At 38.1% G+C, this 26,691-nt stretch overlaps 4 protein-coding genes across 7 annotated transcripts; 2 read left to right on the forward strand and 2 right to left on the reverse strand.

Moving 5' to 3' along the window:
- Positions 1–777: 777 nt before the first annotated feature.
- Positions 778–26,064, reverse strand: Rpp25 (ribonuclease P protein subunit Rpp25). The gene is made up of 5 exons (XM_071708055.1): positions 25,858–26,064; positions 2,884–3,006; positions 2,628–2,806; positions 2,467–2,565; positions 778–2,046 (listed from the first exon to the last, which is right to left on the reverse strand). The coding sequence occupies exons 2-5, from the start codon at positions 3,004–3,006 to the stop codon at positions 1,842–1,844; spliced, it is 606 nt and encodes a 201-aa protein (XP_071564156.1). The 5' UTR covers positions 25,858–26,064; the 3' UTR covers positions 778–1,841.
- Positions 7,309–16,128, forward strand: LOC139773541 (aromatic-L-amino-acid decarboxylase). Of its 3 annotated transcripts, XM_071708045.1 has the most exons (14): positions 7,312–7,536; positions 8,671–8,876; positions 9,142–9,255; positions 9,499–9,550; positions 9,635–9,705; positions 10,347–10,589; positions 10,874–10,999; positions 11,090–11,328; positions 11,622–11,796; positions 11,878–12,043; positions 12,311–12,363; positions 12,446–12,639; positions 12,747–12,839; positions 14,616–16,128. In XM_071708045.1, the coding sequence occupies exons 1-14, from the start codon at positions 7,341–7,343 to the stop codon at positions 14,749–14,751; spliced, it is 2,064 nt and encodes a 687-aa protein (XP_071564146.1). In that variant the 5' UTR covers positions 7,312–7,340; the 3' UTR covers positions 14,752–16,128. The 3 variants fall into 3 exon arrangements, with proteins under 3 accessions (XP_071564150.1, XP_071564146.1, XP_071564147.1); XM_071708046.1 differs by lacking the exon at positions 7,312–7,536 and having other exon boundaries at positions 8,531–8,876; XM_071708049.1 differs by lacking the exons at positions 12,747–12,839; positions 14,616–16,128 and having other exon boundaries at positions 7,309–7,536; positions 11,878–12,039; positions 12,446–12,562.
- Positions 18,003–23,702, forward strand: LOC139773543 (tyrosine decarboxylase). Of its 2 annotated transcripts, XM_071708051.1 has the most exons (4): positions 18,003–18,171; positions 19,036–19,255; positions 20,231–21,684; positions 22,073–23,702. In XM_071708051.1, the coding sequence occupies exons 2-4, from the start codon at positions 19,055–19,057 to the stop codon at positions 22,077–22,079; spliced, it is 1,662 nt and encodes a 553-aa protein (XP_071564152.1). In that variant the 5' UTR covers positions 18,003–18,171; positions 19,036–19,054; the 3' UTR covers positions 22,080–23,702. The 2 variants fall into 2 exon arrangements, with proteins under 2 accessions (XP_071564152.1, XP_071564153.1); XM_071708052.1 differs by lacking the exon at positions 22,073–23,702 and having other exon boundaries at positions 20,231–21,688.
- LOC139773549 (peptidyl-prolyl cis-trans isomerase H) lies at positions 24,394–25,839 on the reverse strand. The gene is made up of 2 exons (XM_071708057.1): positions 25,305–25,839; positions 24,394–25,228 (listed from the first exon to the last, which is right to left on the reverse strand). Exon 2 carries the CDS (start codon positions 25,120–25,122, stop codon positions 24,568–24,570), a length of 555 nt encoding a protein of 184 aa, XP_071564158.1. The 5' UTR covers positions 25,123–25,228; positions 25,305–25,839; the 3' UTR covers positions 24,394–24,567.
- Positions 26,065–26,691: the final 627 nt, after the last annotated feature.

The raw sequence follows: 26,691 nt of genomic DNA on the forward strand, positions 1-26,691 counted from the left end.
TGATAAGGATGATGACGAATATATAACATACAAATGGATATGGCTTGGAATATGAAAATTAGAAAGCTCAGGCTGCGAGTCTCAGAATTTTATTTTATAAAGCGACAAGATTTTTATAAAGTCACAAATAACATATGTACAAAATAAGAAAAAGAAAGAAGAGAGAATACGATGTCTTGAACTTTTTATCTTACGCTATTGAAGTTACTAGACATCAGCAAGATTGTCTCTTACATCTCTATATGATGCTTTACCTTTTGGAAACACCTTTTTGTAAAAATAATAGACTGTGTCTCTCTGTCTCTATACACTAGATATGTGTAATGGGAAAATATATAACTCATTTATGTATCTTACATTTAGCTGTGTGAATAATTGTTCATAAATTTCGGAATACGTACAGACCAAATTCTATCGGATCACTTTTATTAAAATTCTATTAAAATTCTATAATTTTATGTATCGTTAATTTACTTGTAAAATAGCTTGCATTGCATTAAGAATACTAATTATGTAATTACTTTTATTCTATCTTTGATAAAATAATAGATCTAGCTTTGAGAGGTGATCTTTATATCTCAAAACGACGCGAGGTAAGATACGATCCAGTTATACAGAAATTCCTACTAAGGTGGAAATCACACCTCGTATGTTTGGTTGCCGATTTGCATAACCAGAAGGAGATTGCGAATTTATATAAACGATTGTAGAATTTTACACATTATTATACGAGCATCGTGTTAGTCTAGAGTGACCATAATAATCGTCATCACGTAATTGATCTTTATAAAATGTATTGTTTTGAGCGAGAGACGTAGCGCGATAAATATGGTATAGCACTGTTATTTATAATGCATATACATTTATTCCATATAGCAATATGAAGGTTGCTTTCCTATCCTGTTCTCGAAAATTTACGGTAAATAATTTACGGTGAATCTTGAGCAGGTTACTTGTTCCATATATTTGGAATATAAAGCTAAGTCGTATGATAAAAGAAATAAAATGTAGAAGAATGGTTGGGCGCCTTATCAATTCGCCCATTTGTGGGTTTTCAAATCTATAATAAGATATCGCTATAAAATTATAGCGCGAATACGAGCGTCGTTTTTTAAAATAAATAATAGCACGAAAGATGATTTTCTTAAATCTGAGAAATAGATTGTTACGATGATGGCATTGCTTTGCGATACAATGTTCATTGTAATTCTCATTTTACAAAAATGGTGTTTTCACGCCTTCGCGATCGCGTGATTTTTTTTATCATACGTTGGAAGACAGAACAATTCATATTCGACATGTATTGGTGCAAGTTGCTACGCGAGAGTTAGTACTGCCCTACATGTTTCTCGTAACGAGATTCTATCGAGCGACAAGCAACACTGGGATATCGCGTATTGCGAGATTGTTTCTTTTCGTATTCAACGCGATGGGAAGAATATTGTAACACTGTATATAAAACTTGTAAGTACAAAAATTCGAGTTTAATGTATTAATGAATATCGCGATGAATACTGTGACGAGAGATTCTTTACGCAGCAGGAATATATATATACATATATATGACGTGTGACTGTTCTCGTGAAAATTGTCTGTGTAATGATAAAGAAATAAACTTTCTATACAAGACTTGTGTTATTTCAACTATTATGGAACAATATCTAAAAGTAAGTTTGACTGTTCTTTTTAGTTGCACTTTGTCACATTTTCTATACTCACAAAGTGAAGCATGCTCAGATTTTGGAGAGAAAAAGAACAGAAACAAATGATAGAAATATTCGAAGCTAGAATATAGAATAACGAAGTTAAAAATACTTTAATTATATTAATTTAATTACTAATCAAGATACTTTATTTTTCTTCAAAGGTGGTTCCGCCTTTTTCTTCAGCTTGTTTATATTTTTTCTTTTTCCACTTTTTTCCATTGTCGAGGATTGCTTGTCGATGCAAGGCATATTATCAGTGCTTTCTGTTGTAGTGTTTGTCTTTGACCCCGTTGCATCTTCCTTCTTCGGGAATTTCCCGCAATCGCCAGGCGCTTGATATCTAACGAAATATAACTATATATGTATATTTTTTTTGTCATACACGCAACTGTGTATCGCGAAGAAAGACTTTTAGAAGGCTGTAATTTTAATTATTCAATTATAACAAAAATATTAGCAATGCATGTTAAAGATAAAAAATATTCTGCAAACAATATTTTTGTCTTAATTAAATAAATCTCACCCACGTTTTGCCACCATGGGTTATTTTGCTATCTTTAATACTCTTAGTCAATAAAAAGTATTTGAATTTATATAAGTATCGATAAAAATATTCTATGAAATTAAACTTTCTCAACTCTTTTGAAATATCAAAATAAATGATTACATCTTCAGGCGAATTAAACTATAATCAATATTATGTGTAATTTTTTTTCAATCTTTATAGAGGATAATATGAGATTCAATTAAGAAATCTCACCCAAGTTGAGTTGTATCCTTAATATCCTTAGTCAGTAAAATATGAATTTCAGGTATCCGATGAGTTTCGGTGGCTGTGTCCTCCTTGGATTTTTCTGAACTAAAAACAGATGGCAATTGAACCACGACTGCACCCATTGACGTCTGTTTTGGCAAACTTACCTGACATAACGCAACTTTGTCACTTGATGAAGGCCCTCGTGTTTCCTCTTGAAGATTTCCGCGCAAGAAATGACTTTCATAATCCCATGTCCGATTCCGGTCCAGACGATGCTGTTATAACTGGGAAATTCCTTCAGCGCGTAAGCAAGAACGTTTCTGATTTTTGTACCGCTCTTCACCTTTCAGTGTAGACATATTTCGTGAATAAAAAAATCGAATAACATTCCATAATTCTGAAAGATTCGAGTGTACTCACGTGCATCCAGAGAAATTTTTCTGGTAAATTATCTATTGGCACCTTCGTACTTGTCGACTCTTCGGTTTCTTTTGCTATCGGTTTTTTTTGCTGTAGCTTCTTCTTCAATTTCGATCTTCCCATCTAAAATTTACATAGAATAAAGGTCATTTTCATACAACTTTATTCATTATATATTGTTATATTTTTTACACTTTAAGATCCTGCTTCATTTATAAATCATTGCAAGATAATTGACTAATTAATTGAAAAGAACGAGTCATTGCAAATGGCTGAATGGGCTGAATTATATTCATCGATTCAGTAATTTATTTAGCAATTTTTATTTAGCAATTTAATGTCATCGAGCTTTATTATGCATTTTCAAAGGATTTTAATTGGACTTTTAATTATTATTGTAATATTTAATATCAAAGAATAAGACAAAAACTGTCCGTGGAAAATACCGTCCGTTTAATTACGAAATGACGTAAGCTTTCACATATAAAATTTTTTGTATTATTTAAAATATCGCGATGATGCAATAACGAAGTGCATCATTTCGACTTAAAATAGATTTTGGGATGACCCTTAGGCGAGGGGGGGGGGTCTTCTTTTTGTCAATAAGGTCAGCATAATGTTAGAGGGTGTAATTTCAGAAATAGTTGAGCTGTTCTGGAAATCGAAGCGAGCAGCGCGGCGGCGTTTAGACACCACGTCTCTCTCTGCCAGTAGGTCATGGGTTCAGTCACAAGCATCGCCGTTTCGTTGGCGTGCCATTCGATGGAACCATTCATGGAACTTGGAACGACCTTGTATAGTCGTACGCAGAAATATTTCGCCGATTGTGACGTTTATCCGGGACTCTCACGCAGGCAAGGGTGAAGATACAGATCGGAGAACGTTCGAATCTGTCTCCGAAACACATTCCACAAACATATTCACATCTAATAATTAATTTTGATTGAGAAAAGCATATTTACTGATGGATATATATAATTATGCGATATGTCCAATGCATCCACAATATAATTATACAATATAATCATTGAATTAAAACAGATCGGCGTATATCTGGTAATATAATATAAAGATTTATCGTAAAATTGATTTTTGTTTATAAGAATAACATACTTCTATTATTAAGTTAAGTTTCTGTCACAAATAGGACAAATTAAGATCCAAAATGTACTTGTTAATCGTTGAATATTCAAGAGAGATGTTCTCCAAGCAAAGTATCGCAGTTACCGAAATTAATTATATTTTATGTAATATAAACTAGGCTACATATTAATACAGAAATAAAAACAACTTAGAATTGTAAAATATATCTTCCCAAAACTTTATTTGATGTGGAAGAGTTAGAAACATAATTGAATTCTATACATATATAAAAGTTATTATTACGTTCACCAGCACGGTGTGGTGTTAATAACAGAAAATTAGTGATCTTCATTTAAAGTGGCGTTATTTCTCAGTATCTGTATCAGACCCTTCATTAATATTAGGTACTGTCCTCCGGCTCATCGCTTCAATATTGCTCGGGCACGATCCGCGTCAATTAATATCGACGGTACCAGGATGGCGTCCGTTGAAAGTCTTGGCTTCAAGATATATGGATATAGATATAGATATATATATATTTCACTGAAATTCCAAAGCGTACCGCAATGGAAAAAGCATCCTATCCGACGTCGAAGGCGGAGAACGAGAGGAAGAAGAGATCGCCGGCTGCGGATACCGGATGGAAAGTCCCATCAATATTTTCCAATCAACATTCGATTGCCGGGCGATATACGCGAAGGATCGGCCTCGTTCCCGCGAAGGAAACCACGGTGGCAAGGTGAGGGGGGAGAGGGGGGGGGACAATGCGGGGGCGCAAGAGGGTTCGAAGTGTAGGCGTATATGGTAGCGGTATGCGCGGCATAGCACGCATAGCGTCGCGACGCCCCGACGCCATATTGCATTATTAAGCACCCCCGTTCGCTCCCGCATTCCGGCATTATGAACGTTTTTATCCCTAAAAGGCGTGAGAGCGCAAGGACCGACTATCTGCCGTTGGCCCGCGATCACCAGCCCTGTGGGGTTCGTTGTACCCCCCGTCGCGCCGCGCCGGGAGCAAGCTGTCCCTCCGTGTGACGCATCACGCGTGCCCTTTGTTCCGTTGAAATTATATGCGTCGGGACGCGACGCATCTCGCGTGGAATCGCGATGAGTCTCCGCCGGTCTCGAGAATGATAAAACGAAACCAATGATAAAACGATAAATAAGGGAAACACGCTCGCTTTTTAACTTATTATTTAATTAACGCGTGACGCGCGTTAGGCTTATCTTAAACAGATTGCTTCTGCGTCTGGTTCGCATGTTCATTTCGCGGAATGAGCCGCGATGACAGTCCCGAGTTAATTAATTTCGAGAGTTAATGATCGTCCCTTTCTAAATTGAAATGCCGCGTAGTATTAAACGCGGAACAAAGAACATTTAATTAACCAGAATTCGCTCTAATTGATGACCTAAATAGAGACGTATACCTTAAGGCGTAGGTACTTACTCAATGCAATTAATCGTTCCGCGTCAAAAAGGCGTGATTTCGCGGAATTAAATTTTCGAAGAATCGAAATTATTCTATATTCAGAATCGCACAAATTTTTTTTCGTAAAAATGAAAATATATTAATTTATAGCGCAATAAATATTTCTTCACAGTTTTATCAAGTTTCGTCCTGAAGTTCTTCGATATCGTGGCTCTCTCTTTCTGGAGAGAGATGGAATCTTCAGAAAAGGAAAGAAAAGAGAACGAAAAAATAAGGGTAGGTTTTTTAAAAATACATCTCTCCAACATTCGACAATTCAATTACCGCGTTACGAGAGTGCGATCGTTACCGGCAATACCGAAATATACGGCATTTATATCAATTCCGTTGCTATCAATATCGTGACGCATTACGGATCGTTCCATCATAATCGACGAATATTCCATAACGCTTTTAGATTAACGCTCGAGCCGCCTGACTTTCCCCCGAGCTATAATTATTACGCAAATTGACCCGGCGAATGCCGCCATCATCGCGGCAGCTAATTTCAGCGGTAAAGAACATGAGGGATCTTATCTCGATGATGATTCTCGCCGCCTCCTCCTTCCCACGATCGAAAGGTAGAGCGATATCCGGGGCCGCCGTCGTCGTCGTCGATTCTTTAATGCGGAGGAGGAAAGAGAGGTCAAGGATTTCCATCTCGTTCTCAGCATCCCCGAGCGTTCCCTCTCGGCGAGAATCAACGAGCGCCTTCTGTGGCTGGCACCCTCTTAATGATGCCTACGTACCCCTCCTTTTTCCATTGTAATAAACCGCGAGAACGCCAGCATCCAATTTACTCGAGTGAATGAGGCATCTGTACGGGGTGTCTCGAATCACCGGATGTCCTTTTAACCGCGGATTCCGCGGTCGATTTCGAAAGAATCGACTTTTTTCCCTCCCTCAATGAAGATGTCGAAGCAATTTCTGAGTAATTAACGAGCAAAGATTATATAATGGCCGTTCTCAAACTATTCTAGGAGGCAAATGAAGAACGAAACATATTTTTCAGTCAAGTAAACTTTATTCTAGTAGATTTTTAATTTAAAACTTAGCTATGAATATATTATAACGTTAAAAATTGTAAGAGTTGCAAGAAGAAAAATAAATGACGAGCTTCTTGATTTTTCTGGTCAGAGAAAGCGGTTTTACATCGGCTGAAAGATTCATTCAAAAGGCCATTCTGTATCGAATACCTTTAACAGTAGGTCCCCATCGTCGATTTTTAAAAAATTTCTGGCAAAGATAGAAAGAAGCTGGAGTATTCAAATAATTGTATAAATATTTCCAAGTCTATCACGTCATAGAAGATCTCTCTCCTTGCTAAAAGTTGTCCCGTGTCTTCCTATAGGTAATACCGATCTACTCCGATTTTCATCTTTTTAGTTTTACATGCTATTTTGCAAAACTTATGAGAATAAATACCAGATACTAAATAAACCTAACTTTAAATAATAATAATCTTCTTTTGCACCGAGGGAAAATTCAAATTAGAGTAATATATTTTGCGCAATCAATATACAAAATAAATTGCTCCAGCATGTATCAGAAAAGTATAATTTCTGACTATAGGGTAAGAAATTGAAAAGTAATTAAATATCACTTCCTGTCATTCGCTTTCTTTGACGAAATAATCGTTGCAAAACATTTCATGCAACATCAAAGGAAGTCCATATTTCCTTTTCTTAGCGCGCACGTGGATCTGTAATTTGCAAGTCAATTCGCGTAATTTTCGTTTAAAAATTCCTTTGGAGGGATAACTTGACCCCATGATCTTTGATCGAGCTCGAGATGCCCGTATATACAAGCACGTATGCGGCTGTATTGTGGTGGGTGTGCGGGGAAGCCGGTGTGCGACGCGCGTCTTTTCGCGAATTGGCGAGAAGAAGTCCTGCCGAAGAAGGATATGCGTTTGCGCAGGACTCGCCGATGGAATTTTGCGCCCTGGAAGCCCCCGACATATATCCGCGGTGGATGGCAAACTGCCCCGGATTGTTCAGTTCAGTTCAGTCGTCATCCGATCCGGCGACGTAAGCTCGAGTCGGCGTGTGCATCCCCGATTCTATCACGCCGTATCATCACGTCACCGTTGCCAGCAACAGGTAGGAGAATACAAAAGGCGTTTGTCCGGGGCAGCCGCGAATTTTGCGAAATTGAAATTACCAGTGCCGCGCGAAAGTGACAGTCGCGAAATTGCAAGTCGCCTTAAATACGTTGTGCAAAGGTATCAATCGAATTGCCTTCCGTCTGAGATTAGTAGGTCAATTATCACTATGATATGTGTGAATGTGTAAAATTCGGGGGTGTCAAGCTAGCTTCTTCATATAGGGTCGCTTAAGTGATCAAACAAGGTTCAAAGTAGATCAAATTCGGCATCTTAAATCTATAAATTCGTTTGCGATAAAAGGTTCTATTTTATAAGGAGAATAAGAATCGTAAAAGTATATTGGGTATATGGTGTAAGTAAAGAGTGCCGTGAAAATCATGGTGTGATTAATTAATTTACAAATGCTTATTTGTAAGGAAGTATTAACAATAAAATATTTATGCATCAGCCGCAAAGGAAAATTCATGTTTGTGAAAAATATAACGCCATAGGGAACCATAGGGAACAGCATAGAATTGTTAAAACATGTTTATATATAGTTACTTGTAAAAACAAGTTTATGGAACAAATGTTAAAATAAACATCAAGATGTAATCGATATCGCCGCAGAGCAAGTTATAACGCAACGTTATCTTTTGTCTGCAACGATGTTGTTGTTAGAGACAAATCAATCACTTAATAAAAAAATTATAAGCGTACAGAATTTTAATTTTAATAAATTTGAGAGATATTTGAGAAATAAATATGAAAGATATATACAATGTATGACAAATGTATGAAGATTTAGGGAAACATGACTTGACAAATAATTGAAACAGATAAGAGAATAAATATAAACGTAAATTTATTATATATTATAAATATATTATTTTAAATTCATTAAAGACACCGATGAAAAATCGGACGCAATATTTGCAGTTAAAGAGAAGAAATCAATAAAAAAAATCATCGTAAAGATTTGCGACAGAATATTAGAATATTATATCGATAAGCATGCCAAAAAGAAACGAGAATATTTAAAGAAAATATCTCGAAAAAATATGAAATTTATTTATATGGTTTCGCGAGAAGCAGGAATTTTTATATCGTCAATCTTCAATTCAGCGAAGGTAACCGAACTTGTAATAAGGTACCATGGACATCGAAGAATTCCGCGTACGCGGCAAGGAGATGGTGGACTACATCTGCGAGTTCATGAGCAATATCCATACCAGGAGGGTCACACCGGATGTCGGTCCCGGCTACCTCAGGCCTCTGCTGCCATCGGGACCGCCGAATGATCCGGAATCCTGGGATGAGATCATGAAGGACGTGGAATCGAAGATTATGCCGGGCGTGAGTATTTGCGAGATTGCGAGATAATGTCAGAAATGTTTGGTGAATTATTGCGATGCTCCGCGTCTCGATTAAAATCTCTTACAAAACCGAATTAAACGATTTCTTTTTATATTACCAATTCTATCGAATTTTGTTAAATAATTGGAATTGAAATTAGATAATTACTCTTTTCATATTAAAAAGTATTTCAAAATAGCGTGAGAGGAGTTGTATCGGCTGTGAGGAAAAGTGGCTTCTACCAGCCAGATGAACCTTCTTCCAGATCACGCATTGGCAGCATCCAAGGTTCCACGCCTACTTCCCGGCCGGAAATTCTTTTCCCTCTATTCTTGGTGATATGTTATCTGATGCGATAGGCTGCATTGGATTTTCTTGGGTGAGTGAAAAATCTTCTCAGGCAGTCTAAGAAGCTATAAGTGAGTACTATGTAAAAAAAAACTATAATTAGAGAAATCGCAGTTTAACGCGACGATAGAATGGCGCTTCGAAGGCACCTCGATTTTTCCCACCGACATCGGAAACGGCCATAATTTTGATCCCATGTCAAATCCGCCTGACGGATCATCGCGTGCAATTATTTACTTGATCGCCACCCAAAATGGAATCTTATTTGTTTTAGGCGGCCAGTCCCGCTTGCACAGAACTGGAAACGATAGTCTGCGATTGGTTCGGTAATTCCGTTATATTTCATCAGAATGATTGAATTTTGCGAACGATTGATTTACAGAGTGATGCGTCATTTTTCTGAATTATAGGCAAGGCGATCGGACTGCCTACGGATTTCTTATACTTTAGCGAAGGCAGCAAAGGCGGAGGTGTTATACAGGTTTGAAAGATTATACGAATATTTAAAATGATAATATAAATCATCCCAAACCATCATCTCTACATCCACATCCACACCTCCAATTTCAATTTTTGGAAATAGGCACTTTAATTTTCTATATAATTGATAGAATTCTAGTCCTTCCCCAAAGAGATCTGGAATCTTTGACATGTTCGAAAAAAAATTAACACCCACACAATTCTTTTTAAAATATATCAAGAATTGATCTTTCTCGTTGCATTATGCACGAAAGAGTTACAATAAGATCGTTGGAAAGTGTATATTTAAATATATGAATATTTTATATTTTTTATCAAAACATATTTAGGATAAAATATAAAATATCTCACAAAATATTTGCTTTCCGATTATCTCACTTAAATATTTTTACATGCAAAATGACGTAGATAAGGAGAATCAATCCATGTAAAAAAAAAGAACATACGGTTTTACTTACAAAAAAAAGAAAGAAACAAGGAGGATGCTCCTCTGTCGTTCTGCACGGGTTCGACAACGGCACCATACTTGCTCCGTAAAGAGTCACAAGGAAATTTAAAACGAACAAGACTTTTGTCACTATCTTTAATAGTTCCCAAGAGAAGAGCTTGTAACACTTTATGTGTGGACCACCCTGTACGTAGGGTTCAGCATCGGAATGCATTCTCGTGTGCATGCTGGCCGCTCGGGCACAAGCAATTGCGAGGCTGAAGGAATCTCCTGCACATGCACACTTGGACGAGACCGCGCTGCTCGGCAAGCTGATGGCATATTGCAGCCGGGAAAGTCATAGTTCCGTCGAGAAGGACGCAATGATATGCTTCGTAAAGCTGCGTATTCTCGAGCCCGACGAGAAGAGCGTACTTCGCGGGGAGACCTTGCGACAGGTGCGTTTTAGACATTATTACTGCAAGTTACACGAGGGTTCCAAAGCCTCATACTCATCCACCTAAATTAATTCAAATTAATATCATTCATATACACGATTATGTAACTTTCTCTCTATATTAAAAATTAACGTAATCAAATTATATACGTAATACTTAATCATGCTAAAATTGCAAGATAAAAAATGTATAAATTTATAATATCATCAAATACCTTCATTACTTTTTCGTTCGCTTCTTGTTATAATATTGGTTTCAATATTGGTCATTTAAATAATTGATAGGCGATCGAGAGTGACACAGCTGAAGGCTATGTTCCCTTTTTCGTCTCAACGACTCTCGGCACAACCGCCTGCTGTTCGTTCGATAATCTTAAGGAAATAGGGCCGGTTTGTAAAAAATATCCAGGGGTGAGTGCAAAGATACGTGTACACTTGAAAGAGGTTTTATTATTGACCGTATAATTTTCTTCTTAACCGGAATATTTGTCACGCGCGCAGATCTGGCTACACGTGGATGCTGCTTATGCCGGAAACGCTTTCATCTGTCCAGAATTGAAATACCTGATGACCGGCGTTGAACACGCCGACTCCTTTAACACCAACACCAACAAATTTTTACTGACAAATTTCGATTGCTCCTGCCTCTGGGTTCGCGACCGATTTAAGCTTACCGGCGCACTCGTCGTGGATCCGCTGTATCTGCAGCATACACACGCGGACACGGCTATAGATTACCGGTTATATTAGTCAATCCATTTAGCAGAAGTATTTTAACATTTTATTTTTAGATCATATAGATACATAAGTTTTTGGAAAAGCTATCTTTTTTGCTTTGTCGTAAATTTTTATTCTGTCCTGTCCGTCAACTTTCAATATATGTTATAGCATTTAGATATTATTTAATTTTGATTATAATTAACGTATTGGCGAAGATTTTGGTTCATAGAGAAAATGCATAAAATAAGAAAAACACAAGACTGACGTTTTATACAGTAGTTGTACGTTATAAGTAATCGAGTGTCTTTTATAGGCATTGGAGTATAGCGTTGAGCAGGCGATTCCGTTCATTAAAGCTATGGTTTGTAATGAGGAGTTACGGGATATCCGGGCTGCAAGCCTATATCCGAAATCACGTCAAACTCGCTAAAAGATTCGAGGCATGCGTTAACAAGGATCCTAGATTCGAAGTTTGCAATGACGTTGTGGTAAGAGAATTTCTCCTGTATATTTAAGGATTTAACCATATCGTTCGTATCACCATTTGTTTACTGCGCGGTTCATTACAGCTGGGCTTGGTGTGCTTTCGCGCTAAAGGCAGCGATAAATTAAATCAGAAACTATTGAGCACTATCAACGACTCAGGAAAGATACACATGATCCCGGCGCGAGTGAATCAGCGTTATACAATACGTTTCGCGCTCGCTGCGCCTAATGCAACTGCCAGAGATGTTGGTAAATTATTTTTATAATTTTAATTTTATAAAGAGATTCATCTAAACTTTTGCTTAGGATAATATCTAATTTTTAACTTTCTCAATACGTCAAAAGTTTTTTTGAAAATTGAGAGTTTTGTGATAAATTATCATAGTTCAGCTCATCGATTCTATCTATAAGTATCATGCACAAAATATTAGATGAATGTAATGTAAATATATTATATTTTTACATATTTTATGAGAAATAATGTGCGGATCGCGAATTAATTCTGTGATGTTTAAGACATGGCGTGGAGTATTATAACGGACTACCTAAGCGAATTATTAGAATCCAATGTAAGTTGGAGCATAATTACTTTAATATATTAGGAAACGAGAATTGTCGCATATATTATCAATATATATTTTTGCACATCAGGACGTAATGGATGAGCTAGCGGACATTCGCGAGAAGAAGAGAAAGGCCACCTTGGAGCAAAGGAGATCTTTCTTCGTGCGCATGGTGTCTGATCCTGCGATTCAGCCAGGATTCACAAAGACTCCGAACAGGACGGGAGCCAAGCTCGATACGCAGGCAACGATCGGCGGTATCGGATCAACTCAGTCCGGAGCGTAAGATGAAATCTTAAATATCATAGATCATATCGATGGTATCTTAATTTGTTAGCATTAAACTCTGTGCAATTAGAGAATAAATATATACAATTTCCTTTACTTAGGAAATCCTGGATATCCTGGCCACTTGCTTATTTCATGCAGGCGAAAGAAGCTGCTGCAAGTGCTACAGCTGATACAAGTGAATTATCGCTCAGGTACTTGTCTATTTTTTCCGATTTGAAAATTTATTATAATTTATGTTATATAAGATGATTTCACAATATCTTAAAAAATTAGCCTTGTTTCTAACGAGAAACCTTAATCATACATCAACAAAATCGTAAACATTCTTTTTTTGTAATATTTTTTTTTTGATAGAGATACAATTCGCACAATTTCTTATTTTAATGTTTAGTTTCAGATTAATTCCGAGTTGACTTCTTCGTAAAAAAAGTGTTTGAAAGTAACGAGCTTTCGTCATAGTCTTATTTTAGTCGGATATCATATTGAAATTTATTTCTTTTTTGTCGCATTAAAAATTTTTCTCGGAACATTGCGCTATTATACAGACGGCAACGCAATGCAATGTAATGCTCCACGCTTGGTGTAAAGTAGTACCGCACGATATCTGCCGCTATTATATACAAGGACAAATAGTGTCTTTCCTTTTATCGTCGCCGTTATATCGACCGCAGTATAATGACATTTGACTCCATTGAATGTACAAGTTCATTTCAGAATGATCCAAATCAAAGTGCACTGGGATACGATACGTACCGTTATCTGTTACCTTTGCGTCCGGTCAACTTTTCTCCCCCGTCAATGACAAAGATAAAAATTTTACTGTGCAGAAATATTTTATTGATATTTTATTTTATTATGCTGCTTAAGAAAAAAATGCACAAGAACGAATAATCGTTTCCTATAGTTTTTGGACACTATGTGTTATGTGTGCGCGCATTTCTATAATTATATATGTATGAGTGCATGCATTTGTTTCCGTATGAATTGCAGATTGCAAACGTGGATCCCCGCAATCTGTCAATTTTGCAGTCTTTAGTGACTGCAAACCACTTTCCAATTCAAAATGTGTTTTTATGGAGATGTATGTATATGTAAGTTAAGTTTTTTGTATATTCAATTTTTTTTATACATGTCGTAAACAACTTTTCTAAAGTGCTCGTCCGCTTGATTTATGATTATAGTGACGTAAGGTGCTTCTTTTTCAAATTCTAATAAAAGTCGGAAAACATGATTTTCATCGATTTTTATATATCACACTGTATCTCTATTTATATTTTATGTCTCATTCTTATGTTACTTATTTTTATATTCTCCAAAATGATACGAATATATAAAAATTCTCGAACTTGTTCTGTTACGTACCTAATGCGGTAAATTATACGTGGTAAAAAGTCAAAGAAGAAATATTTCTTCACGTATATAAAGCTTATCAATTTTGCTTCGGTCGATTCATGAATAATGTAAAAAAAGACTTTTGCTTCTAATATAGCATGCAATACATGTTTATGCAAGTACCTTAATGGCTCAACTTATGATAATATAACCGATCATCATTTAGTATATAAAAGTAAATCAGGCAGACGAACATTTTAGAAAAATTGTTTACGATAAACATAAAAAATTAAATACGCAAAAAACCCAACTTATATACATACATCTCAATAAAAATACAACATATTTGAATTGGAAAGTGGTTTGCAATCGCTAAATACTGCAAAATTGGACGGATTGCAAGGCTTACATTTCTAATCTGCAATTTATACAAAAATACACGTATGTGTGTTACACATGTATTCACACTTGTATAAGCACAGAAATGCGCGTTATTTATCTTCCTAAGAAAATTATCCTCTTGTTCTGCTTAAAAAAAAAAAATATTTTTTGAACAGCGTTATCGTTGCAAACATTATCTAATATCTTAGTTTCTCTTTCTCTGTACATATATAATTTTTTGTTTCGACGCACAGATTCCGTCACTTGGATACCATGGTGCGCTTGAAGACTGCGACCGGAAGTCGCCGCGGTAGCAGTAACGGATGCAGCCCGGATCCGTCCCCGTCTGCTTCGCCCTCGCGAGGCAGATCGCCCAACGGCCGCGCGTAATCGCATTACATCGATCTTTCCTTTCTTCGTGCAATCTTTCCGAGGAGTCCTCCAAGCGTATAACAATCGCAACGGATGGCTCTTTGTGCTCCAAAACCCCGTTGTGTGCTCCAAGAAGACGGAGAGAAAATCAGCTAGTTACAAGTTTACATCGGGAACTGATACTGCCGACAATCTCGATATTAAAGCCCACCTTAGACCACGTATATAATTTGGGACAGAGAGAAATAATTCTGTATATTTATAAATCTAATATGTCTGATATAATTTCATGTGTCAAATTGCAAATATAATTATAGATAAGAGAAAAAAATCTCATGTCAAATCTCGAATTATAATTATATAAAGGTACATTGCTTGAACTTTGCAAAAATTGTTTAGGTCTTTATATCATATCATCATATTACATATTTTCGGCGTCAAAATATTGCTGTCGCAAAACAATTAAACCTTCAAGTCGCGAATTATGATTGTTAAGTCTGTCACACATCAGTTTTACTTATATATATCTTAGCATGCTCCAATTTTATTAGCAACCCAGGTAGCACATACTCGTTTCAGAAATGTTTTATAACCGATTTCTAGAAACGTTTCTCATGAGTAAAAGTGTCCATTCGAAAAACGTTCGATGGAACATTTCTTTTCCGATAAAATAACATTTAAAAAACTATTATAGAAACGTTTTATTTTAATGATAAAGACATTTAAAATTTCTACTTTTCACGTCTTTTGAACGTGTTTATGATAGAAGTTTTATGCATATACCATCTACGACGTATATTCTTTTTCGAAGAAATTCCTGAACTGATGCATATTCGTGCAATAAGTTAAGGTGAAACAAAATATACTTGTCTCACTCTAACTTAATTGCATTACTGATGTGCACCAGTAGGACGTGAAAAGTAGGAATTTTAAATGTCTTTATCTAAAATGTCTTTATCTAAATGCCTTTATCTAAATGTCATTAAAACAAAACGTTTCTGTAATAGTTTTTTAAACGTTATTTTATCGGAAAAGAAACGTTCCATCGAGCGTTTTTCGAATTGACATTTTTACTCATGAGAAACGTTTCTAGAAATCGGTTATAAAACGTTTCGGAAAAACGCTTATAAAACATTTCCGAAACGTGTATGTGCTACCTGGGTATATGTCTATCATGGTCTCTGTATTATGAGATGTACAGAATAATATACGTATATATATAGAATTTTGCTCCGTAGATTCTGTCACGAATTTACAGACTGTCTAAAATGGGCTTGAACGGAGAACAAACTTTGCATTAAATTGCTCACCAAGGGATAGAATCAATGAGATGTCGCCGAAATTGCCCCGTGGTATGTTTCACTCGATAAGAAATTAAATACGTTTCAGTCTCAACTGTGCGTCGTTTTCTTAAACATTCCCGAACCACGAAAGTTTCAAAAAACTTTTGAAGGATTTAGAGAAAAATCCTGAGAATTCTTGAATGTTTTAGGACTGAATTTCCCGATGCATAAAAAAGAAGGAACCCCTTTTGGTTTTAAATTCAAGATTTGGATAAAAATATAGTAAAAAGACGTAATACGCCATGTTATATATCACATATTATATTATTTTATATCTTTATATAAATCTAACAATCATTCCGATCAACGGGAAAATTAAAAAAAAATTGTTTTATGACATCGCAAGAGCAAATATAATTAACTGTTATCGGTATTATTACCGATAACAAGATAATTGACTGCATCGTTGCATCATATTTAAGTAACAACCGGTAGGTCATAAGCAAACTACGCTATGTGCAAAACTACAAGATAGGTACATACGTACATACAGTTGGAAAAGTTGAAGTTACGTAACATGCAATCTACTCTGCAATCAATTATTCAACTGTTCTCTTTGTCTGCATACACGTCTAATAAGTTTCAAATTTTCATTCGTATCGTGGGCGAAACATGACATTCCGCGGACAGGCCCGCGACATCCCGTGATGCACAACTGACGGCATTGAATTCGCTAATTTCGTGACGCACGTAAAAGGAATTGTCGCCGATCAGTACGAGCTTTAATTACTTCTCACGCGTTGACGAGCACCGAAGCTCATGATCCCGAACCGGGATTCAATTCGGAAAACGGCGGACGCGAGTAGATCATGCGTGAAGGTGGCGATGAGAAAACGAGTAGCGATCGGCATGTGTGTATGTGTTACGAAGATTGAGCGGTGACCTGTCACCGCTTCCACGGGGTGTGTTGTAAATGTAGGTGAAGAGTAAATGTCTATTTATAAAACGGTGGATAGACGATGGGGAGAGGAGTACGGCGGAGAAGAATTTACCCCCGTGCGCAGAACACGGCACACTGTATGGGACGTTTATTCAAACAGCGACCCCGCTATAGCGCCATTGATGCTGGTCTGCAGCATCGGCTTTCGAATTTTCGCATTGAAAGCATCGATTAAAGGAACCTCAGGGGAAAAAATCGATCTTAGAATAGGGGTTTAATGGAAACGCTGGGACTATTGCCAAAAATCGTTTGAATTTCAATATTCCTAGCTAATTTTAAAAAAAATGCATCTCTTTCGTTACTAATACGTCAAATGTGCAAACAAAATTTTTATTTCGTGCTATAGCAACGATTGTAATAAATCACTAATAGCGAAAACATGAATAAGAAAAATAACTACAAATCTTATTGACAATATAAAGTACGATATTAAAATTATTTAAAAGGGTCCGTTCAAGAAGCAAAGCGGCTTGCGCAATATAACGCGCAATGTATAATACATTACTGTATATAAAAAAAATTAAATATCTTGCAAGACGTTAAGTCTAACTATTAATAATGTATAACATGCTTTAATGTTAGTTACTATCTTCCATGTAGTTTGCATTTATAACGCAGAATCGCCAATATTTCAACGTGCAGCAAAGTTGATTGATACTCAGGCGTTAGATTTATTTATTATCAATTTTAAGACATGCTTAAAGTGTGCTTTCACATTGATAGATCGGCGTAAATTCATCCGGGTCCAGCTGTCGAGATCAGATTATCGAGAGATCATCGCGATGATCTAGAATGCGTCATAGGACCGCATCGGGATCGAAGAATTCCCTCTCTCTCGTAATCGATCTTTATTTGTTAGGAAAATAAATTTCATTACGCTTTCTCCCCAGTTTCCTGTCTCTCTCTCTCCACCTTAATTTTATCTGCGTGATAGCAGGGGCGTACGGAGCCGAGGCGCGCATAAAACTGACCGGCGCTTCGGCAGGTGCTACTAGTCTCTCGTCTGACGTGGCTCGCGGCAAATGTTCGATACGTGCGAGGGAAAATCGCGCGGCGCTCGAGTTACGAGAATACGCGAGGAGCAGTACGCGCGATCGAGGGGGCCGATTTTCCGCCAAAGTGGAGCGGCTTTTCGAGCGGTAGCGGAAACGAAACGTGAGTGGAACAGACGGATTATACACCGTCGAAACTTCTCTAGGTCGCCATTCGCGCCACTCGTTCGCCTCGGAGTTGCGCCCCTTTCAAAGTCGCACTTAAAAAATCCGCATACGCTCACGTAAGATGATTCGGCGTAGAGAGCCGATTTTCCGCCAAAGCGTAGCGATTTTTCGAGTGGTAGCAGAAAAGAAATGTGAGCGTACCGGCAAGCTTTGTCCAAGTTCTCCGATAGCTTCGTTCGCCACTTATATCCTGCTTTTCTTAAAAAATTCTTATAAAATTGCGCCTCAAAATCTGTACATGTTTGTACTTAATTTAAAACATAAAGTTTCATTTATTTAAAAAAGGAATAAGAAATACGATCGATTAAAAACTACGATTACAGAATTTATGTTCTGAAGCCAAAAATATCATGGTTCAGGCACTGTGAAATTTAAATTTCCGTTAAGCGTCATAAATACAAATTTAACCGAACTCGGGTGATTTTGTTTGTCCAAACTCGCGTCGCCGTAATATTTATCATGTGGGACCTCGTGTGTAATTAATTTAATACACGAGCGTCCCACGACGTTACTTTTATAATATTTTTGCGGATTATTATTAGACGTCCATCGATATCACATTTCCTTTTGCTCGAAAGAATTAATACGCCGCGAAGAAGCGCGGAAGAATTGATCCTTTTCTAAAGCAAATATAGGAGGATAACGGCGAGAGGCGCATCGGCGCGCCGATAGGGACATTTTTAAAGAAAAACAGAAAGTCACGAACGCGTGTGCGACGCGGTACGTCGCGCGTTCGTGCCTAATCAGGCGGGTGTTTTGCACGCTCTGACGCTTCCTCGCGAAAATCGCTGCATTCCAGCCCGGGGTACTCCGGCATCATGAACATCGATGAATTTCGCGTGCGCGGCAAGGAGATGATCGAGTACATATGCGACTACATCCGCACGCTGGAGGGCAAGAGGGTGACGGCGAACGTCGATCCCGGCTACCTGAGACCCCTGCTGCCGAAGGAGGCACCCCTCAAGCCGGAATCATGGGACGCCATCATGAGGGACGTCGATGGCAAAATAATGCCCGGAGTGAGTTTGCGGTCGTAACGGGTTGCCGTGATTATCGATCCCCCTTCTCCCTCTCTCTCTCTCTCTTGCCATTGATTTCAACCCCCCTTTTCCGATATAAATAATGTTCGTGCACGTGAAAGAGAGAAAAAAAAGGATAGATAAAAACTTTCCTTCTTCTTTCTCTCTCTTTTTCTTGGCGATGTAAAAAAACGTACTAACAACTAATATAACGTAACATTCGGTAGATGGATCGTGATGCTTTTTGCGATGCAGCAGTTTTTTCCGGACGCGATCTTTGCGGGAACTTGAGGAAAAGTTAAGGTCGGCCCGTGACGTAAAATGTTTGTGATGTAACGCGTGTTATGTAAATCTTGTAAGAGAACAATATTTTCAATAATAAAAGTATCTTAGTAAATTAATGATACCACTAGGATACTTTCTGAATATTCGTGGCATTTAACGTTTTTATTTGAAATGTAACAGTAATATCTAATTAAAAAGAAATTTATCAAATGGAAATTTGTTACTATGGAGATCTCATCTTACATTTAACGATATGAGAATTAATATAGTCTAGAAAAATGTGAAAATTAAGGCAATCTCGTAAAATAAGATTGCCCAATATGATAGAAAATGTTTAAAAATAATTTTAATCGAGCGATCGGTCGGTTGAACAATACAAGGACGGTGACCACGTCACAACATTCCGATCTCCGTTTCCGACGGAGATAACGGCTCGGAGAATGACGGCGTCGCGACGCGACGCGACGCGACGCGACGCGCGCGCGACTTTTTCACAAACGCGTGCGAAGTTCGTTCTTAATCCAATGCAATGTTATCGCGGTGACAATGAAAGTCGCCGTTGTCAACGCCGGCATTTCCGCTGTCCATTCCGTTGTCCCATTCCATTAAATCCCGCGGATAAATCAATTTCAGAACATAAAAGTAGGTTACTCGACTCGCGGCTGTACGCGGGGACAATGCTTTTTACAGATCACCCACTGGCAGCATCCGCGATTCCACGCCTACTTCCCGTCCGGCAACTCGTTCCCCTCGATCCTGGGTGATCTGCTGTCGGACGCGATCGGCTGCATCGGTTTCTCGTGGGCAGCCAGCCCGGCCTGCACCGAGCTCGAGACCATCGTGCTGGACTGGTACGCCAAGGCGATCGACCTGCCGGCTGAGTTCCTGTCGGAGCAGAAGAGCGGCGGCGGCGGCGTGATCCAGGGCTCGGCCTCCGAGTGTATTCTGGTGACGATGCTGGCCGCGCGTACCCAGGCGATCAAGATGCTGAAGGAGCAGGAACCCAATAAGGAGGACTCGGCGTTCCTGCCGAGATTGGTGGCCTACTGCTCTACGGAGTCGCACTCGTGCGTGGAGAAGGCGGCGATGATAAGCCTGGTGAAGCTCCGGGTACTCGAGCCGGACGAGAAGGCCTCGTTGCGCGGCAAAAGACTCGAGTCCGCCATCAGGGAGGACGTGGCGAGTGGCCTGGTGCCGTTCTACGTGTCCGCCACTCTGGGCACCACCGGCTCCTGCGCCTTCGACAATCTCGTGGAGATCGGGCCCGTGTGCAAGTTGCACCCCAACATCTGGCTACACGTGGACGGCGCTTACGCCGGTAACGCATTCATCTGCCCGGAGATGAGGCCGTTCATGGCCGGTATCGAACACGCCGAATCCTTCAACACGAATCCCAACAAGTGGTTGCTGGTGAACTTCGACTGCTCCTGCCTGTGGGTGCGCAATCGGGTGAAGCTCACGTCAGCGTTGGTCGTCGATCCGCTTTACCTTCAACACGCTCGCTCGGGCGAGTCGATCGACTATCGTCACTGGGGTATCCCGCTCAGCAGGCGATTTCGAGCGTTGAAGCTCTGGTTCGTTATGAGATCGTACGGCATCAGCGGCTTGCAAAAGTACATTAGGAATCATATAAGGATGGCTAAGAGGTTCGAGACGCACATGAAGAAAGACAGGCGTTTCGAGATCTTGAACGACGTGCGGGTGGGCCTGGTGTGCTTTCGGCTGAAGGAGAGCGAGGAGATGAATCAGGAATTACTGGCTAACATTAACGCGTCTGGTCGGCTGCACATGATACCGGCCCGGGTGATGGGCAAGTACATCCTGCGTTTCTGCGTGACGAAGGAGGACGCGACCGAGGAGGACATCGATTACGCTCTGAGCGTGATCGAGGAGCACGCCACGGAGGTGATGCTGGCCCACTACGAGGGCACGGAGGACGAGTACAGGGCGAAGGGCCCGAAGAGCCCGGCCGCTCTCGACAAGAAACTCGTCCGGAAGTTCAGCTTCACCAGGAGCGTCACTAGAGATGCTTACAAGAGATCTATCTCCAAATCTAGCCTGCACGACGGCGCGACGCCTATCATGGTCGTCGACGATAACTCGCAGGTCGACGCCATCGACGACGACCGTTTCTGCAACAGCAGGTAGCTCTTTGAGCCCCTGGACCAATCCAAAGCTCATACTTTCGTGAGATTCATTGTTGTTAAATTCGTAGTGTCAAATTATACTCAATTTGACACACATGGTAGTTGAAAGTTATTTAACTTAAGGTATTGGTTTAAATTTCATTTTTTAATATTTAACAGTGGTCAGTAATATCGAAGATATTATTATATTTCCAATTTTAATTTTGTTTTCTATTTTATGTTTAATAAATCCTATTATTTTCGTTCTCCCTTTTAAATATGACGGAATAATGTAAAGTTTTTCTTTTCTTTCCTTTGACTCGAAAAACTTCAGAAGCTCTAGGTCAGGTTTCTTTCGCTATTACAAGCTTGTTAACAATAATTATCAATGAATTATTGATTTCAGATCGTGACGATATCGATGACGGTCCCCGGCGCCGACTCGGGACGACGTAGACGGTAATAAAAAGGGTCCTCGCTACACGGCCGTGTGATGCGGAACTCTGACGGCCCACCGTCGTCAATTTACTGATTCCCGAAGTCGCGTTTGTTGATAAGGACCGACTATCACCGATTACATCGCCACGTAAGTGTTTAGCCAGAAATTATTCGTCTCCGATCAAGTTTGCTGAATGCCAAGATTCGCTCGTTTATGGACGACTGATCAGTGATCGGTCGTTATCTCGAGCACGAGTGATTCTTCGTGGCGACAAATCGCGTTAATGTAAATGAGATATCGAGCCGAGTTTTGCGATAGAGCGTGAGATTCTTAAGCACATTTTAGACAGTTCGTAATTCGCGATAGAATTCGGCTTAAACAATTTAATTACGAACGCACATGTATAATGCAAAAATATTCGATTAGTATAAGCTTTTTTTATTACGATCGAGTTTTTATAAGGATGAAGATTTTTATTAAAATTATAGATAGAATTTTGCCGCACACAGAAATTCTGTTCCGAATTACGGTCGGTCTAAAGTGGGTTTTAGAGGCGGCTGCGCGTATAGTTAACGTAGTCGTTTGATCTATTTTGGTATATACATATATATATTGTATATGTCTGTATAAGCGATAGAGCGAGATGAATCGATGTACATATGTAATACGTGATAATGACTGCCGATGCACGCACGGACTCTAATAGTTTTATATAAAATGCTAGTGAATAATTAAAGTGTATCGATCTCAATAGATTTACAAAGTGAATAGCAAACGATTATACCGATCCCAGTGTATACCGGATATATCAGAATTCTATTTTTTTTTTTCGCTAATACTAGAACCGAAATTGCGAAGAGAGTCAAATACCTTCTAAATGTAATGTAATTGATGTGAATACATCCATTACATTATATTTAGGAGGTATTAAAGTTTAGATACGCGATACAAAATTTCGATCAAATTCAATTAGAAAAGAATTTATCAGTTAATGAAGACATATTGTTTAATATAGTGTCGTTGCTGATTAAAAATTAACACGTTATAATAACGCGATATCCGATAATCCATAAGAAAAAAAAACATCCAAAATTGTAAAACAATTTATAACTGGAAAAGTCTACAATATCTTGGAGACACTATGTAGTGAAGTAAAATGTATTAGAATTTCAGACACGCATGGATATAGTGGACGTCATTAATTCGTATAATTGAGCGGACAATTGTATAATCGACGTCGCATCGACCAATAAAAATAGATTTTAATTTAGTTATAGAAGGTAATCCTAACGATAAGAAAATCATGAAATAGTACATGGAAAAAACAAACATGTTTGCAAACTTAAAGAACTTCAGATTTAGATTGATAAATTTACGGGTCGATGCTAATACGAATATATCGATGTACGTGTACGTTTATCTTTGATAACTTGCTCCGATTTATAATTATTATTAAATCAACTTCAATACGTACAAAGGTAATACAGGAGAATTACCCGATTATATTAGAATTTCACAAACATGATAGATAGAATGATTATGAAGTATTTATTTCATATGTACAGATGTTATAATAAAATTAAAGTTCGTAAGATAACTGAATTTTCTTTCATCCCCAATGCCGTTTAATTTTAATTATAATAATTTGTCTTTTTAATAAAATTCCTTTTTAGCAACCAAATAAACTTGTTTATTAAGTCCACTTTAAATGATTAATAATTTGTTTCAGAAATCTACTTATAATTTTATTTACCATATATATTTTATATATGTGTTCTAATATTTTAAATATTTTTTTGTATTGTATAGCATACGTGTGGAAATTATAGAATTCTATTCTAAATTTTAGTACAAATTATAAATCATAAAATAAGTTTCGTTTTACTATTGCTTGTAAATTTATATGTTAAACGTAACAAGTTTGCAATTTTCTCTAAATGTAAAAATAAAATATTGTTTAACTCGATTTTTATTTGATTACGTAATGCATTATTTTCTTTGTTTCTCTCAATCTCTCTTTCTGGATATTTCATTTCTGATAAAAATAAAAACAATTTAAGGCATTCAAACAAAAAATTAACATCTACAAACCTTGTATATATAAATCAGAGAGATATTACATATTTCGAAAATATGGAAACATGAGAAAAATTAAGACAACGTATAATTTTATATAAGTAAATCATCAAATGCTTGCAAATTTTATAAAGTAGGCAATGGTATTATTTTAAAATTTGTATTAAATTAAAATTCGAATCATATATTATAGAAAAATGCTATATAAAGGATTATTAAAATTGTAAAAGTTATTTTATTTTTACATATAATCTCAAGTAACAGCAATTTATGTATATTGAATTATACTTTCATTATATTTTGTTGAAAAAGATATATGCAGATATAATTACATTATAACTATCAATTATATCAGTTCATGTACAGATCTAAATAAATAGTAATCACTACATCTGTCCACATTGAGATATCGTCACAGGAATCTTTGGCTTATTGTTCGGTCCAGTAGGAACATTCTCCACTTTCCTCATAACGAGAAGACCATCGATAACTCTACCAAAGACAACGTGTTTGCCATCCAAGAAATTACACTTGGCGCACGTGATGAAGAACTGACAGCCGTTGGTGTCCTTGCCGCTGTTCGCCATAGACAGCAGACCCGGAGAGTCGTGCTTCAGAGTGAAGTTCTCATCTGGGAACGTTCCACCAGTGTAGATACTCAACACCCCGGTGCCGTCGCCGTTGACGAAGTCGCCGCCTTGTATCATAAAGTCCTTGATCACTCTGTGAAAAATGGCACCTTTGAAGCCCAGCGGTACGCCATCCTTCCTGTATTCCCCGGTGCAAAACTGCCGAAAGTTCTCCGACGTTTTCGGGCAGACATCCTCGAACAGCTCAAAGATCATGCGACCTATCTCCGTGGTGCCTACAGACACGTCGAAGAACACGACCGGGTTGTTGGGGTTTCGCAGCTGCGCCTGAATCTGATTCCAAGTAGGCATGCTTGCTCAGGATACTCTTATCTTCAGTTCTTCAGGATTTTTAACTGGCACCAGGCAGCAATCAGTTAGCCATTCAAACAGCCATCAACAGGTAGTCAAGGATTTCCTGTATAATGATTCTTCTTTTATTTGTTGAACACTGATTATTTGTAGATCTTTAAGCAGTGCTGCACAATCTTTACCTTCAGTTAATTTACTGTGAATACTTATCGCAGAATATCCCAGAAGCTTTTAGTCAAATGTGGACGAGAGATGTGCATCAGAGAGAAATATTCTTTCACATCCGTGAAACATCAACACAGACAAGCGTATAACCTCAATGAGAGATGCTTATAGGTTAAGTTTTCTCCGGAATGGATTTTGCGGCGCACAATTCGCGCAAAATGATCGACGACTAGCGTTTCGAGGTAACACGGGTAGCGAAGGACGAGTTTCGCGTTACAATTCACGATATTGCAAAAATATCTCAACGTAAACGCACCTTTCAGCGAGTCTCAAGATACCGCGAGATCGCCGGCACAGAGCGATGAGTAGAGGTTAACGTCTTGCGATACACCAATTTCTTTGATAATTACAGAAAAGTCACTCGCTGTGTGACACGCGTCCCGTATTATTGCGGGACGATTAATAACAATAATAACACGAAGCGGCACAGATGCTCCGACGCGTTGGACGTTGGACGTAAGGTGGAAAACGTGCGTCGCAGTGGTGCTCATTTCAATTGACTCATCTTACCTTGCTCGGCGACGAATCTCAGCGATGGATTTCGGCGACGACGTAATCAAACGGCGACGCGTCACGGTTCTCTCTTCCTCCAAGCGTCCTTGCGGCGATTCAGAATGACAAGTGTTCGACGAGAAACTGAAATATATAGCGACCACCGTCCGCGAGAAACTTACACGCGCGCTTATGCACTCAATGCACTGTTGCTCTTTACCGGTTACCGGCGAGATCACGTGATCGCGCGCGCGCGACTTTCGTTTCCTGCGACGTATCGCGACATTTTTTTAAGAATTCTAAAACATAAAGTCCAGTTTCTTTTAGTCCGCATCTAGATTTTATTTTCCACGTTGCATTATTTTTCGTTATAAATTTTTGGAACTGATTTCAAAATAGTATATACGTAAAAAAATCAATCGATCACATGTCCAATGTGCATCGAGCTAATAACGTGAAATAATTTTCGGTTTTTAATCTCAAATCTTATAATTTCATTAAAATTGATTTTACTTTATTAGTATTGCACTCAGTGACTGATATACATATATTGATACATTGCATGACTGAAATGTAGAAAAAGCTATAATAAACCAAATTGTTGTAAACTATAATAAATCAGATTCCTATTTTGTTTCTCTGTAGCATTTTCTTTCGCTAGAACGTCTTTACATAATTTTGCTTTTATATCTATTCGTTTAATTCTTAGCATATATATTTTACACACATCTACATGTGCGTGCAAAAAGAAATTTTAATTATTTATTTACCTCAAAGTAAAGAGGAGAAACGCTTTGTTCTGATTCATTAGTAATCACTTCGTTGTCTTACAAATATATGGAAATAATGTAA

Source organism: Temnothorax nylanderi, unplaced genomic scaffold (assembly GCF_030848795.1).
Source record: "Temnothorax nylanderi isolate EJ_2023f unplaced genomic scaffold, tnyl_v1.0 TNYL_tig0064_pilon, whole genome shotgun sequence".
NCBI classification, from domain to species: Eukaryota; Metazoa; Arthropoda; class Insecta; order Hymenoptera; family Formicidae; genus Temnothorax; species Temnothorax nylanderi.

Excerpts from the sequence above, each read along its gene's own strand:
- Rpp25 (XM_071708055.1), bottom strand. The coding sequence starts at position 3,006 with ATGGGAAGATCGAAATTGAAGAAGAAGCTACAGCAAAAAAAACCGATA. Across the intron at positions 2,807-2,883 it reads AAAAATTTCTCTGGATGCAC|GTGAAGAGCGGTACAAAAAT; the intron begins GTGAGTACACTC and ends CTACACTGAAAG. Across the intron at positions 2,566-2,627 it reads ACAAAGTTGCGTTATGTCAG|TTCAGAAAAATCCAAGGAGG; the intron begins GTAAGTTTGCCA and ends ATCTGTTTTTAG.
- LOC139773541 (XM_071708045.1), top strand. The coding sequence starts at position 7,341 with ATGCGTTTGCGCAGGACTCGCCGATGGAATTTTGCGCCCTGGAAGCCC. Across the intron at positions 7,537-8,670 it reads GTCACCGTTGCCAGCAACAG|GTACCATGGACATCGAAGAA; the intron begins GTAGGAGAATAC and ends ACTTGTAATAAG. Across the intron at positions 8,877-9,141 it reads AATCGAAGATTATGCCGGGC|ATCACGCATTGGCAGCATCC; the intron begins GTGAGTATTTGC and ends ACCTTCTTCCAG.
- LOC139773543 (XM_071708051.1), top strand. The coding sequence starts at position 19,055 with ATGAACATCGATGAATTTCGCGTGCGCGGCAAGGAGATGATCGAGTAC. Across the intron at positions 19,256-20,230 it reads ATGGCAAAATAATGCCCGGA|ATCACCCACTGGCAGCATCC; the intron begins GTGAGTTTGCGG and ends TGCTTTTTACAG.
- LOC139773549 (XM_071708057.1), bottom strand. The coding sequence starts at position 25,122 with ATGCCTACTTGGAATCAGATTCAGGCGCAGCTGCGAAACCCCAACAAC.